This window comes from Heterodontus francisci, chromosome 4 (assembly GCF_036365525.1).
Source record: "Heterodontus francisci isolate sHetFra1 chromosome 4, sHetFra1.hap1, whole genome shotgun sequence".
In the NCBI taxonomy this organism is placed as follows: Eukaryota; Metazoa; Chordata; class Chondrichthyes; order Heterodontiformes; family Heterodontidae; genus Heterodontus; species Heterodontus francisci.
The window spans coordinates 175,135,596-175,149,158 of record NC_090374.1 but is presented as its reverse complement, the minus strand read 5'-3'; the positions used below and the strand labels follow the sequence as shown (position 1 = coordinate 175,149,158).

Below are 13,563 nucleotides of genomic sequence, written 5' to 3'. Positions count from 1 at the left end.
AAGTTTGGTAATATCACCCAAGTAGTTATCTTACCATTTTTTAAAACATCCACTCTTGGGATGTGGGCATTGCTGCCAAGGCTGGCATTAATTGCCCAGGCCTGGTTCCCCCCTGAGAAGGTCAGGGTGAGCCGCCTTCTTGAACTGCTGCAGTCCATGTAGTGAAGGTGTTCCCACAGTATTGTTCGGGAGGGAGTTGTGGGATTTTGATCCAGTGACAGTGAAGGAAAGGCTGATATATGTCCCAAGTCAGGATGGTGAGTGACTTGGAGGGGAGGAGTTGGAGCAGCAGGAGTAGGCCACTCGGCCCTTCGAGCCTGCTCCGCCATTCAATAAGTTCATGGCTGAACTGATTTCTCCACATTTCCACCTACTCCCGATAACCTTCTACCCTCTTGCTTATCAAGAATCTATCTACCTCTGCCTTAAAAATACTCAAAGACTCTGTTTCCACTGCCTTTTGAGGAAGAGAATTCCAACGACTCACGACTCTGAGAGAATTTTTATTTCCTCATCTCTGTCTTAAATGGGCGACCCCTTATTCTTAAACAGTGACCCCTAATTCTAGATTCTCCCACAAGGGGAAACATCCTTTCCACATCCACCTTGAAGGTGGTAGTGGTCCCACGCACCTGCTGCCCTTGACCTTCTAAAAAGCGGAAGTCATGGTTTTGGAAGGTGGTGTTGAAGGAACCTTGGTGAGTTGCTGCAGTGCATCTTGTAGATGGTACACACTGTTGCCAGTGTGCGCAGGTGGTGGAGGGAGTGAATGTCCAAGGTGGTGGATGGGGTACCGATCAAGCAGGTGGTTTGTGACCATAAGAATTATTCAGAATGGGGAAAAAGCCCATTCCTTTGTGATCGGTCAGTCCCACCTAGGCAGTAAGTGTTGGCAGCCTTGTCCAAATCTTTGATGTCCATGTCCATACATGTTGGAGCCATGGGATAATGATTGGGAGCGAGAATCTTTGTGAGCCTTTCTTTCCTCATTCCTCAGAAGATTGTTTTTATTTAAGCTGTATCGCATCCACAAAATCATTCCAAAGTGAGGATGAGCCAAGGGGAATCCACTGTCCGTTCAACCTTATAGACAGCGGACTGAGAGATTAATACCCATCAGGAAAGACCAAACAGGCTGGCGCTCTTTTCTGTAGAAAAGAAAAGGCCGAGGAGTAGTTTGATAGAGGTCTTTAAGGTTATGAGAAGGTTCAGTAGTGTAGATGTAGAGAACATGTTTCCGCTAATGGACGAGACTGGAACTGGGTGCCATAAATACAAGATGGCCATTAATAAGTCCAGTAGGGAATTCAGGAGAAACTACTTCACCCATAGAGTGGTGAGAATATGGAACTTGCTACACGAATAGCAAAGATGCATTTAAGGGGAAGCTAGATAAGAACATGAGGGAGAAAGGAATAGAAGGACATATTGATCGGATGTGATGAAGCAGGGTGGGAGGAGGCTCGTGTGGAGCATAAACACCGGAACAGACCAGTGGGCCGTATGGCCTATTTCTCTGCTGTACATGCTATGTAATTCACAATTACTGCCTGTATTGGTGTTTATGATTCAGCAGAACAAAATTGCACAGATTCACAGTTTATTTGAAACTGTCATTTTCTAATTTACCCATTTCAGCAATTTCAAAACTGCTCCCAGGAGGAAAAAAATACCAAATTGTTTGGATTATAATTTGTTTTGTGTCTCTCCCTTTCATATTCCTCCTGTGTGATCAGGGATTCCACTGTCAGAGTTCCATGTAGAAGTGTCTGGTGGTTTAATCCTGGACCTGCTCGATGAGGTAGAAGGCTGGGAGAAGGATGACCAGATTGTCATTGCCAGTACTGATTACTCCATGTACCAGGCTGAGGAATTCACTGTGCTGCCATGTTCCGAGTGTAAGAGTCGACAGGTCAAGGTCAAAGGTAAGTGAAATGGGTTACCGACAGACTGAATCGATGGACAGGCAAAGACTGGCTGGTCTATTGAGCCTACCCCATGCAATCATGATGATTGGACCATCATGACTAAACACTTCCTCCCATCTCCCTCCGCTGTCACATAATCTCCTCTGAGAGGTAGGGAAAAGCAGAGAAAGATCCCAGGGCCGATAAGGGGGGAAAAATACTCCAAAAAATTCCACAGACGCACCAAATCTCACTCAGTAGGAGCAACGGGGTACTTTTAGCTTCTCTTCTCCTGTTTGTTTTGCATTCTATTTGGGGAATGCATTCTTGGCTACAGACAAGTTATGCAGGGTGGATGCTTTTGACCTTATTCGGGTGTGGATGGCTGAAGTACGCACTGGTCAGTTTCCCCACAGGTCAGTCTCCCCACCACAGCAGATAAAGGCAGCTTGAGTTTCGGCAGGCTGCGATGGAAGGTGTTTCTCTTTTGTTGCTTGTTTGGGAGCAGCAGTCAGAGGAATTTTAGAAGCCTCGAGGGGGACGTTGGAAAGGGGTGACTGCAGGGGCCAGTATGGCTGCCCGAAGGGACCTAATGTGGGGTAATCACACTTCAGCCAGGTGCGGACAGCTGCTTGAACTACCTGAAAAAGTCAGCACGCTCAATGCAGTTTAACCAGCACCTCTGTAACTGAGCTTTTGATAATGGCAAATGGTCAGCTCCGTTGGCTCCTCCCCCATAAAAACGCACGATAACTTCCAGAAAATTGACTTTTATTTTCCTGCTTGCCAACTAAAATTCTGGGCTTAATTTTGCACCCATTTTGAACCTGTGTAATTGCAGGAAATTGACATGTGCGGCTCTTTAGCCCGTGGGGCAGAGCCATTTGAATGAGCCAAGATGCATTCGGGCACAAGGACTGATAGATGGATGTCGAAGCAGGAGAAAGTGTTCTCATGATAATGGCAGTGCCAGTCTCCCGATACGGGCGACAGTTGGGGATAAGTGAGGACAGTATCAGACAGGTAGGTGGGGGAGCAGCCAGTTATTTCTGACAGGAGCCATGGCTGGAGGTGAATGGAAATGCTTGTGCATCACCACAGTCGTGGGGAGTCCCAGGATACTTGGTGCTGATGAATAGTCCACATTGATGGGCTCGAGAAAAATTGATCTCTTCAGCCAACTATTCCCCCAGTGAATAATAAATATTGAACCACTGCTTTTTAAAAAAAAATAAATAAAAATTCTTCTCGCTCAATATTATTCTAAGTTGTGATGTATTTTAACAACAGTCATAATGCCTTCGCTATGTTATTATAACAATTCTGTAAAATCTCATGGGGGAAAGTATAAGAGCCAAAATGACCGTCGATATGCTTTTTGTTGTTGAAAAATATCACCACAGCATGTTAATATTCAAAGCACACCATTCTGCATCTGTCTGGACCTTTTATGCTTCAGCTTTTCTGTCTTGTTCTTTTGCTGCATCTTCCTCAAGCCTCTCCGCTATTCCCTTCACATCCCCTGGGATTAGTTCCATTACATTGCCAAGTAACTGATTTCCATGATTGTTTCTAAACTTGCTTAATGCTAACAGTACAGCAATAAAGAATGCACTTCTAATTAAGCATAGAGTGATCACCAAGCAGGATACATCATAGGATGTACACTATCAGTGAGGTAATAGCTTAAATCCAAGTGGAACATCTAAAGATTAAAATGTGATCGGTGGATGACACTTGCATACAATTTACCACATGGAGACAAGCCATTCAGCCCAATAGTTCCATGCTGGTGTTTAGGCTCCATATGAGCCTGCTCCTCTTCATCTCACCCTATCACCATATCCTTCTATTCCTTTCTCCCTCTGTTTATCTAGCTTCCCCTTAAATGCATCTATACTATTCACCTGAACCACTCCCTGTGTTAGCGAGTTCCACATTCTCACCACTCTGTGGGTTGAGAAGTTTCTCCTGAATTCCCTATTGGATTCATTAGGGGCCATCACATATTTATGACCCCTAGTTCTGAGCAATTCAAGCTATTTGAAAATGTCCAATTTGCATCAGAATATGGATTGGTTCTGGGGTCCGTTTCCTTTCTCAAAAGCTCAGCTCCTTGGATTATTTTGCTGACATAACATTTCTCCACATGGTTAGTCTATAGCCTGAGTCTTTATCGCCTACTTTTCCAGGAAAGGCCCAGTTTCTTCACGTTGGAGAGATTGTGGATGGGATAGACATGAGGGCAGAGGTGGGAATTTTGACAAGGAACATCATCATTGAGGGGGAAATGGAAGATTCCTGCTATGGTGACAACTGGTGTCAGTTCTTTAAGCATGACACATTTGGAGGACATCTCAAGGTAAGTCTGATTGATTGTGACAAACATTCTGTCCTTCTGAGGTTTGTCTGTAGACCTTTGACAAGATGGGATCTGACTGTAAATACAATTCTACAGCCAACATTGTAATTCATTTTCAAACGTTTATTCTCAGAGAATTTAGGAAAATGATGAGTGTTTGTAATGGAGCAATAGAGCGGCAATAGACAGCCATCAACTGTCATGTAAACTGGATTATACCAGTTTACCACATCTGTTTCATTGTTTTACCATCTATGCCATTTTTACAGTTAAGATGCTGACATAATCCTGCACAACCTCACGGGGGAATTATATCACATTTTCAGCACAGAAACAAGACATTTGACCCAACTGGTCCATATCAGCATTTATGCTGCACACGAGCCTCCTCTCACCCTATCAGGATATCCTTCTATTCCTTTCTCCCTCATGTGTTTGTCTAGCTTTGACTTAAATGTATCTATTCACTATTCACCTCAACCACTCACTGTGGTAGCGCGTTCCACATTATCGCCTCTCTCTGGGTAGAGAAGTTTCTCCCGAATTCCCTATTGGATTTATTAGTTATTTATTAAGATAGCTTAGAGTAGAGTTTGAAGGGGAAGTGACTGGGACTCATTCCCCTCATGCCACCTGCTGCAGGGGCCATACCATGGCTGAGAAACTAGTTCGCGCCTGACTTACGAGTGCAAAGCCAGTGGCAAAATGTACCCGTCGCGCTGAGACTGCTGGGCAAGAGAACCTTGCCAAATTGGCCCTCTTGTGGCATCAGGGCACTAGTTGGGCAAAAGATAAAGATCGGCCAGCGGGAACAAAAGCAACTGAAAAATCGGAGAGTTAGGGCGGGTGGTGGAATCGGATGGGGAAAGGGGTGAGATGCTGGGCAGGGGAAGATCAGGAAGGGGGTGAGATGAGGTGGGGAAGTGAGAGGGGAAGATCACGGGGAGAGGACTGGGATCAGGAGGGGAGATGGGCGATGTGCAGGACATTGGAAGAGGGCTGAATGGTGCTTGGCAAAAGCCCACAGTTTAATGTGGAGTCAGAGGAATCACTCCTGCTCAACGTTTAGGCAAGTAATTTTTTTTATTTTACTTAAACGTTTTTGGTGGCAACGTTTAAGGACTCCTGGTTTAGCTGCTCTGTGCCCAAGAAAACTGACTGCATCATGCAGAGAGAACGCTGTGCTCCGGTGCCAACCAGTGTGGGGAGGAGGTGTAAAATAGGTGTTAGGCCCCCAATTTGCATTGGCTTTGGACCTCGCTCCATTTCAGGTAAGTTCTTTGGATGACTACAGGACCCCCTGAACCAATATAGTGTGAGCAATGAGTGTACACATGCTGCACGCCATATTGGCCCTCTTAGAAACTTGTATGTTTCAATGGATCACCTCTCATTCTTCTCATTTGCAAAGATTATAGGCCCATTCTACTCAATCTCTACTCATAGGACAACCCTGTCATCCCAGGAATCAATCTAATGAACTCTTTCCCTTAAGGTTCAGCATTGAAAGGGTTTGTTGTGCTTATGGCATCATTTGAAACCTTTGTTCAGGTTTAGCTGTTCTACTGTGGAGTAGAGAATGGCAGGAGTGTCTTGGTGAGTTGTGGTTTCTGGCCACTTTCAATAGATGTAACTTAAAAATATTTTTCTGAGGTAATGACGGGAGTTGATCTCCCTTTTTATATTTCTTTTTTGGTTGGGACCCAGTGGTAATCCTTATTTGTTCCTACTTTTTGTTGAAGATTTTGAAGAATTTTACATCTGTTCATCTCTCCAATGTGGAGCTGGTGCACATGGGCCAGCAGGTTATGGGCAGTTACCCTGTGCACTTTCACCTCTGTGGGGATGTAGATGGACGTGGGGGCTACATTTCGCCAACGTACCTGAAAAGCCTTGCAATTCACCACTGTTTCTCCAGATGTGTCACAGTCCACGCAACCAATGGCTTGTTGGTAGGTATTTTTTGCCAGCTAGTCTGGAATGTTAGTTTTACATAGAATTTTTTTTTTATTATTCATTTCATGGGATGTGGGCATCACTGGCAAGGCCAGCATTTGTTAACATAGTATTAACAGCACAGATACAGGCCATTTGGTCCAGCTGGTCCATACTGTGTTTATGCTCCACATGAGCCTCCTCCCACCCATCTTCATCTCACCCTACCATATCCTTCTAATCCTTTCTCCCTCATGTGCTTATCTAGCTTCCCCTTAAATGCATCTATGCTATTCACCTCAACTACTCCATGTGGTAGGGATTTCCACAATCTCACCACTCTCTGAATAAAGAACTTTCTCCTGAATTCCCTATTGGATTTACTGAATCTTGTATTCATAGCCCCGAGTTCTGGTCGCGTCCACAGGTGGGAACATCTTCTCTACATCTACCCTATCGATTCCTTTTGTAATTTTAAAGACCTCTATACGAACGTATGAATTAGGAGCAGGAGTAGGCCGCTCGGCCCTTCGAGCCTGCTCCGCCATTCAATAAGTTCATGGCTGAACTGATTACTCCACATTTCCACCTACCCCTGATAACCTTCCAACCCCTTGCTTATCAAGAATCTATCTACCTCTGTCTTAAAAATATTCAAAGACTCTGCTTCCACTGCCTTTTGAGGAAGAGAATGCCAAAGACTCACAACCCCCTGAGGGAAAAAATTTCTCCTCATCTCTGTCTTAAATGGGCGACCCCTTATTTTTAAACAGTGACCCCCTAGTTCTAGATTCTCCCACAAGGTGAAACATCCTTTCCACGTCGACCTTGTCAAGACCCCTCAGGATCTTATATATTTCAATCAAGTCGCCTCTTACTCTTCTAAATTCCAGTGGATACAAGCCCAGCCTGTCCAGTCTTTCCTCGTAAGGCAGCTCGCCCATTCCAGGTATTAGTCTAGTAAACCTTCTCTGTACTGCCTCCAATACATTTACATTCTTCCTTAAATAAGGAGACCTGTACTGTACACAGTACTCCAGATGTGGTCTCACCAATGTCCTGTATAGCTGAAACATAAACTTCCTACTTTTGTAATCAATTCCCCTTGCGATAAACAGTAACATTCTATTAGCTTTTTTAATTATGTGCTGTACCTGCATACTAATTTTTTGCAATTCATACACTAAGACACCCAGATCCCTCTGCATCTCAGAGCTCTGCAATCTCTCACCATTTAGATAATATGCTTCTTTTTTATTCTTCCTGCCAAAGCGGACAGTTTCCCACTTTCCCACATTATACTCAATTTGCCAGGTCTTTGCCCACTCACTTTACCTATCTATATCCCTTTGTAGCCTCCTTATGTCCTCTTCACAAGTTACTTTCCTACCTATCTTTGTGTCATCATCAAATTTAGCAACCATACCTTTGGTCCCTTCATCTAAGTCATTTATATAAATTGTAAAAAGTTGAGGCCCCAGCACAAATCTATGTGTGGGCGGCACAGTGGCGCAGTGGTTAGTACCACAGCCTCACAGCTCCAGCGACCTGGGTTCAGTTCTGGGTACTGCCTGTGTGGAGTTTGCAAGTTCTCCCTGTGACCACGTGGGTTTCCGCCAGTTGCTCTGGTTTCCTCCCACAGCCAAAGACTTGCAGGTTGATAGGTAAATTGGCCATTGTAAATTGCCCCCAGTGTAGGTAGGTGTTAGGAGAATGGTGGGGATGTGGTAGGGAATATGGGATTAATGTAGGTTTAGTATAAATGGCTGGTTGTTGGTCGGCACAGACTCGGTGGGCCGAAGGGCCTGTTTCAGTACTGTATCTCTAAACAAAATAACAAACAATGCACAAACACCTGCTGTAACTTCAATATGAGTGAACCATTATCATCACCACAGTGCCTCTGTCAACACCACTTTGTACAACTGTTGAAAACTTTCCTATTGGGCAACATTCAGTTGGCTTCAGGTGTCCTTGAGACCTACTTACAGTGTGACACTCACCCAGACCCCTTTGAATGACAGATGGTGGGCGGTCTGTGTGGGAAGGTTAACTTTGATGCACAAGTCACCAGAAGGAAAAGCTAAGTTTGTTTTTGTGTTTCTGTTCTTTTTATAGATAAGAGACAGCATTGGCTATGACACACTGGGGCACTGTTTTTTCCTAGAAGATGGAATTGAACAGAGGAACATTCTTTACCACAACTTAGGCCTACTCACCAAACCTGGGACTCTTCTGCCCACCGACAGGAACGATGTTATGTGCCCCTCGATTCTTAACAATGTTTATGGCGATTATATCCCAGTTCCAGCGACTGACTGCAAGTAAATGCTGCATTTTTGGGGTTTGTGCCCATTACTTGTGTGATTTGTCCAAAAAAAGGCATATTTTTTGCATAGAAAAGAGAAGCCAGGATCAGTTAAGCAGCTTTGATCAACTGATGTGCAAAGCAGAACATAACAGTCAGAAGGGGCGATATTTGACAGGTTTTTCTGGGTTCCTGGGCGTACTAAATATATTCAATTTCTGGGAGTGGAACTTCCTGTGGACTTGCGTCAGAGGCATGTACAATTGGGCCGAGGAAACTCCGATCCAAGTGTGCTGCACTCAAATTTCCTCACTGTTCTAAGCTGGAACACATCTTGCCTTGTTACGGTGGCTCTGCCTCTGGGCTAAAGAGCTGTACGCACATATTTCCTGCAATTGCGCTGGTTCAAAATGGGTGTAAAATTTAGTTGCAGCAGCAAGCAAAGTCAATTTCTTGGTGCTGTAGTGTGTTTCATTTTTAGTGGTTGATTATTGATCCTCACTGAGACCTGATTATATTTTCTGTTCCTTTGAATGCGTTTTTACAGTGTACATTTAAGTCACATTAAAAATTGAAAAGCTATATCTAAGGTGCAACAATGACAGTTGGTTGACTTCAAACTTTAACTTTCCTACTTTTAGGAAGGAGAAACTCTGCTGCCTGAGTCTTAACTCGCACCAAGTCCCATTCACCTGTTGCCCCTGTGCTTGCTGACCTACATTGGCTCCCATTCCGGCAACAGTTAAACTTTAAAATTCACATCCTTGTTTTTATAGCCCTCCATGGTCTTGTCCCTCCCTATCTTTGTAATCTCCTCCAGTCCTACAACCCTCCGAGATCTCTGCACTCTTCCAATTCTGGCCTCTTGAGCATCCTCGATTTTAATCACTCCACCTTCAGCTGTAAGCTCTGGAATTCCTTCCTTGCATCTCTCTGCCTCTCCACCTCACTTTCCTCCTTTAAGACGTTCCTTAAAACCTACCTCTTGGACCAAGTTTTTGGTCATCTGACCTCCTATCTCCTTATGTGGCTCGGGGTCAAATTTTGTTTACTAGTCACTCCTGTGAAGCGCCTTGGTACATTTTATTACGTTAAGGGTGCTATATAACTATAAGATGTTGAAAGTGTTGATATGAACTCTGCGGTTTCCTTGGGCCCAGATTGTTTCTGCACATTTTAACATTGCGATGTATGTTAATGAGATTGACAGGCAATTTTAGTATAAGTTGTTGTCGGCAGAATGGACGGAATAATTTCATGATTAGCACTCCCCCCACCCCCACCCCCCTTCCCCCAACCCCCCGGAAAGAGAGAGAGGTTATCTGTAATGTTTAGCTAAGAAATTCTGGACATTTTTAAGCCATGTGAATATTGGGACGAGGATTACTGGCCACATATTATGGCAGAATTGCTCTACAATATGAATAGAGAAGAAAATACAGAAATAGCAGTGGGAATTCTACTGTTAGAGTTATGCTTATCTAGCTGGAATGTATACCCATGTTTTTTGCACCGTCAGCTGCCCTCTTAGGTGTGAATGACCAGAACATCTGTGAACCAGAAGCATGTGTGGCCTCAAAGGCAACATGAGCTTTTGAATCTTGGTTTAAAGTGAATCTGGGCACTCCCATGCATTTGAACTTCTGCCTCAACAGGAAAGACAAGACTTGCATTTACATAGCACCTTTCATGGCCTCATGATGTCTCAAAGCACTTTACAGCCAATGAAGTACTCTTGAACTGCAGCTCTCTTGTAATGGAGGAAAAGCTATAGCCATTGTGTGTGCAGTAAGCTCCCACGCATGGCAAACAGATGTTAAGCACAGAGCCTGACAGCATATGTAAAAGCAGGGGGACCAATGAAGCAGAGGAAACAGATTTAAGACAATTGCCGAAAAACAACAGAGGCGGAGATGTGGAAATTTGTTTTACACAGCGCGTTGTTGCGATCTGGAATGCGCTGCCTGAAAGGGCGGTGGAAACAGATTCAATAGTAATTTTCAAAAGGGAATTGGATAAATATTTGAACCGGAAGAAAAGTTGCAGCACCATGGGAAAGGGCAAGGGAATGGGACCAATTAGATAGCTCTTTCTTTCAAAGAGGCACAGTGGGCTGAATCGCCTCCTTCTGTGTTTTATCATTGTGGATGCTCAGTCGTTGAGTAAATTTAAGACAGATGTTGATGGATTTTTGGGTGCTAAGGGAATTAAGGGCTATGGGGATTGTGCAGGAAGGTGGAGTCGACGTAGAAGATCAGCCACGATCTCGTTGAATGTGGAGCAGGTTGGAAGGGCCGAATGGCCGACTCCAGCTCCTATTTCTTATGTTCATTCTATGAGGGCAGAGGTCACTTTTCCAAGACAGTAAGAAAGATATTTTTTTTTAAATATTCAGTTGCAACTCTCTTCCTTTCTCCCTCAGGGCAGTTTCTACTTTCTGGGTTGCCAATCCCAACAATCACCTCATTAACAATGCAGCTGCAGGCTCACAGGTGAGTCCTTATTATTGCTCGGCTAATAGTTACACTCTGTGGTTTCTGTATGGAGTGAATGGGGTTCATGGGGGTGGGGGGAGACTGGGAGAAGGAAACTTGGCCAATATGGTTTTGTAGTGCCCAATTTTTGGTATTAGTCTTTAGGAAGCAAAAGATGCTTCAATATAATCAGCAGCCCTGCTGGAACATATATGGTCAGATTTTACTGCAGTGCGGCATCTCGCGGTTTATGGAGTTAGACTTTTGCTTACATTCTTCAGTTCCAAAATATATTTTGTGCAATAACTTGCTGAGTGCCAGCTGATAAGAGCACGGTGAGGGCAACGGGGCATCTGGAACCTCAGTGAATGATGGGACCAACAGTCTGTCTCCTTAAACAATGAGATTTAAGGATTGAGAAAGAAACAGAGGAAAGACAGAGAAGGAAATCGGGTGAATTAGAGTCAAATCAGGTACAGAAAGAGAAATAGAGAGAGGGGAAGAAAGATCGGACTAAGAGAAAGAGACCGAGAGAGAAAAGAGAAAGTAAAAGTAAAACTAAAAGGAAATAAAATTTGACAAGAAAAAAAATCTCCAACATTAATTTATTAACTGAAGAAATGAGACTCCACATTTTAAAATGTTCACTTTCTGGACCAATCTGTTTAACCTTGGTGGTGGGGAAGCTTCTAGAAGTCATAATTCAGGACGAATTTAATAGTCACCTGGGCAAATGAGAGTTTTATTTTAATTTAATTTAATTTTTTTTATTTTAGAGATACAGCACTGAAACAGGCCCTTCGGCCCACCGAGTCTATGCCGACCATCAACCACCCACTTATACTAATCCTACACTAATTCCATATTCCTACCACATCCCCACCTGGCCCTATATTTCCCTACCACCTACCTATACTCGGGGCAATTTATAATGGCCAATTTACCTATCAACCTGCAAGTCTTTGACATGTGGGAGGAAACCGGAGCACCCGGAGGAAACCCACGCAGACACAGAGAGAACTTGCAAACTCCACACAGGCAGTACCCAGAATTGAACCTGGGTCGCTGGAGCTGTGAGGCTGCAGTGCTAACCACTGCGCCGCCCTCACAGTAAGGAAAGCCAGCATGGATTTGTTTAACTAACTTTCTGGAGTTTTTTGATGCGGTAACAGAGTGAGTTGATAAGGATAATGCTGTTGATGTGGTGTACATGAACTTCCAAAAGCCATTTGATAAAGTGCCGCACAACAGACTTGTGAGCAAAGTTATAGCTCATGGAATAACAGGGAAAGTAGCAACAGGGATACAAAATTGGCTGACTAACAGGAAACAGAGAGTAGTGGTTAATGGATGTTTTTCGGATTGAGGAAGGTTTGTAGTGGAGTTCCCCAGGGATTGGTTTCAGGACCCTTGCTCTTCATGATATATATTAGTGAGCTAGACCTTGGTGTACGGGGCACAATTTCAAAATTTGCGGATGATACAAAACTTGGAAATGTTGTGAACTGTGAGAAGGATGGTGTAAAACTTCAAAAGAACATAGCTAGGTTAGTGGAATAGGCAGACAAGTGGCAGATTAAATTTAATGCAGAGAATTGTGAAGTGATGCATTTTGGTAGGAAGAACATGGAGAAACAATATAAAATAATGGGTACGATTCTAAAGTGGGTGTAGGAGCAGAGGGACCTGGGTGTATATGTGCATAAATCATTGAAGGTGGAAGGATAGGTTGAGAGAATGGTTAATAAAGCATACAGTATCCTGGGCTTTATTAATAGGAGCATAGAGTACAAAAACAAGGAATTTATGTTAAACTTGTATAAAACACTGGTTCGGCCACAACTGGAATGTCCAGTTCTGGGTGTCACACCTTAGGAAAGATGTGAAGGCATTAGAGAGTACAGAAAAGATTCACAAAAATGGTTCCAGGGATGAGGAAGTTCAGTAATGTGGATAGATTGGAGAAATTGAGACTGTTTTCTTTGCAGAAGAGAAGGTTGAGAGGAGATTTGATAGAGGTATTCAAAAGCATCAGGGATCTCGACAGAGTAGATAGAGAGAAACTGTTCCCATTGGTGGCAGGATTGAGGACAAGAGGGCACAGATTTAAGGTGATTGGCAAAAGAAGCAATAGTGACATGAGGGAAAACTTTTTCACACAGCGAGTGGTTAGGATCTGGAATGCACTGCCTGAGATTGTGGGGGAGGCAGGTTCAATCGCGGCATTTAAGAGGGAATTGGATTGTTATCTGAAAAGGAAGAATGTGCAGGGCTACAGGGAGAAGGCGGGAAAGTGACACTAGGTAAATTGCTCCTTCGGAAAGCCAGCGCAGATACGAATGGCCGAATGGTCTCCTTCTGTGCTGTAACAATTCTGAGGTCGACTGCCAGTCACTAAAGGGGCACTCAGGCTATTAATTACCAGACTTAAATTTCTGCAGTGAGTTTACTGGGCAATTAATGTGAAAATCCAGCAAGCTCTTCAAACTAACGGAGTTTGAGGGTGAGATACTGCTCATGCAGAGCAGAGTACATTGACCAGCAAGTTCTGCTGATTTGCTATTCACTGTGTACCTT

At 43.8% G+C, this 13,563-nt stretch overlaps 1 protein-coding gene across 4 annotated transcripts in view; it reads left to right on the top strand.

Annotated features, from left to right (window-relative positions):
- The window catches only part of cemip2 (cell migration inducing hyaluronidase 2), a 90,863-nt gene that overhangs the window by 43,461 nt on the left and 33,839 nt on the right, over positions 1-13,563 (top strand). For 3 of the 4 annotated variants that reach the window (XM_068030589.1, XM_068030588.1, XM_068030590.1), the window contains 5 exons: positions 1,737-1,925; positions 4,100-4,269; positions 6,012-6,221; positions 8,323-8,528; positions 10,935-11,004. In XM_068030589.1, the coding sequence (XP_067886690.1) occupies positions 1,737-1,925; positions 4,100-4,269; positions 6,012-6,221; positions 8,323-8,528; positions 10,935-11,004 (845 nt within the window). Of the gene's footprint in view, positions 1-1,736; positions 1,926-2,767; positions 2,931-4,099; positions 4,270-6,011; positions 6,222-8,322; positions 8,529-10,934; positions 11,005-13,563 lie in introns of those variants that run through there. The other variant, XM_068030591.1, reaches the window with a different exon arrangement.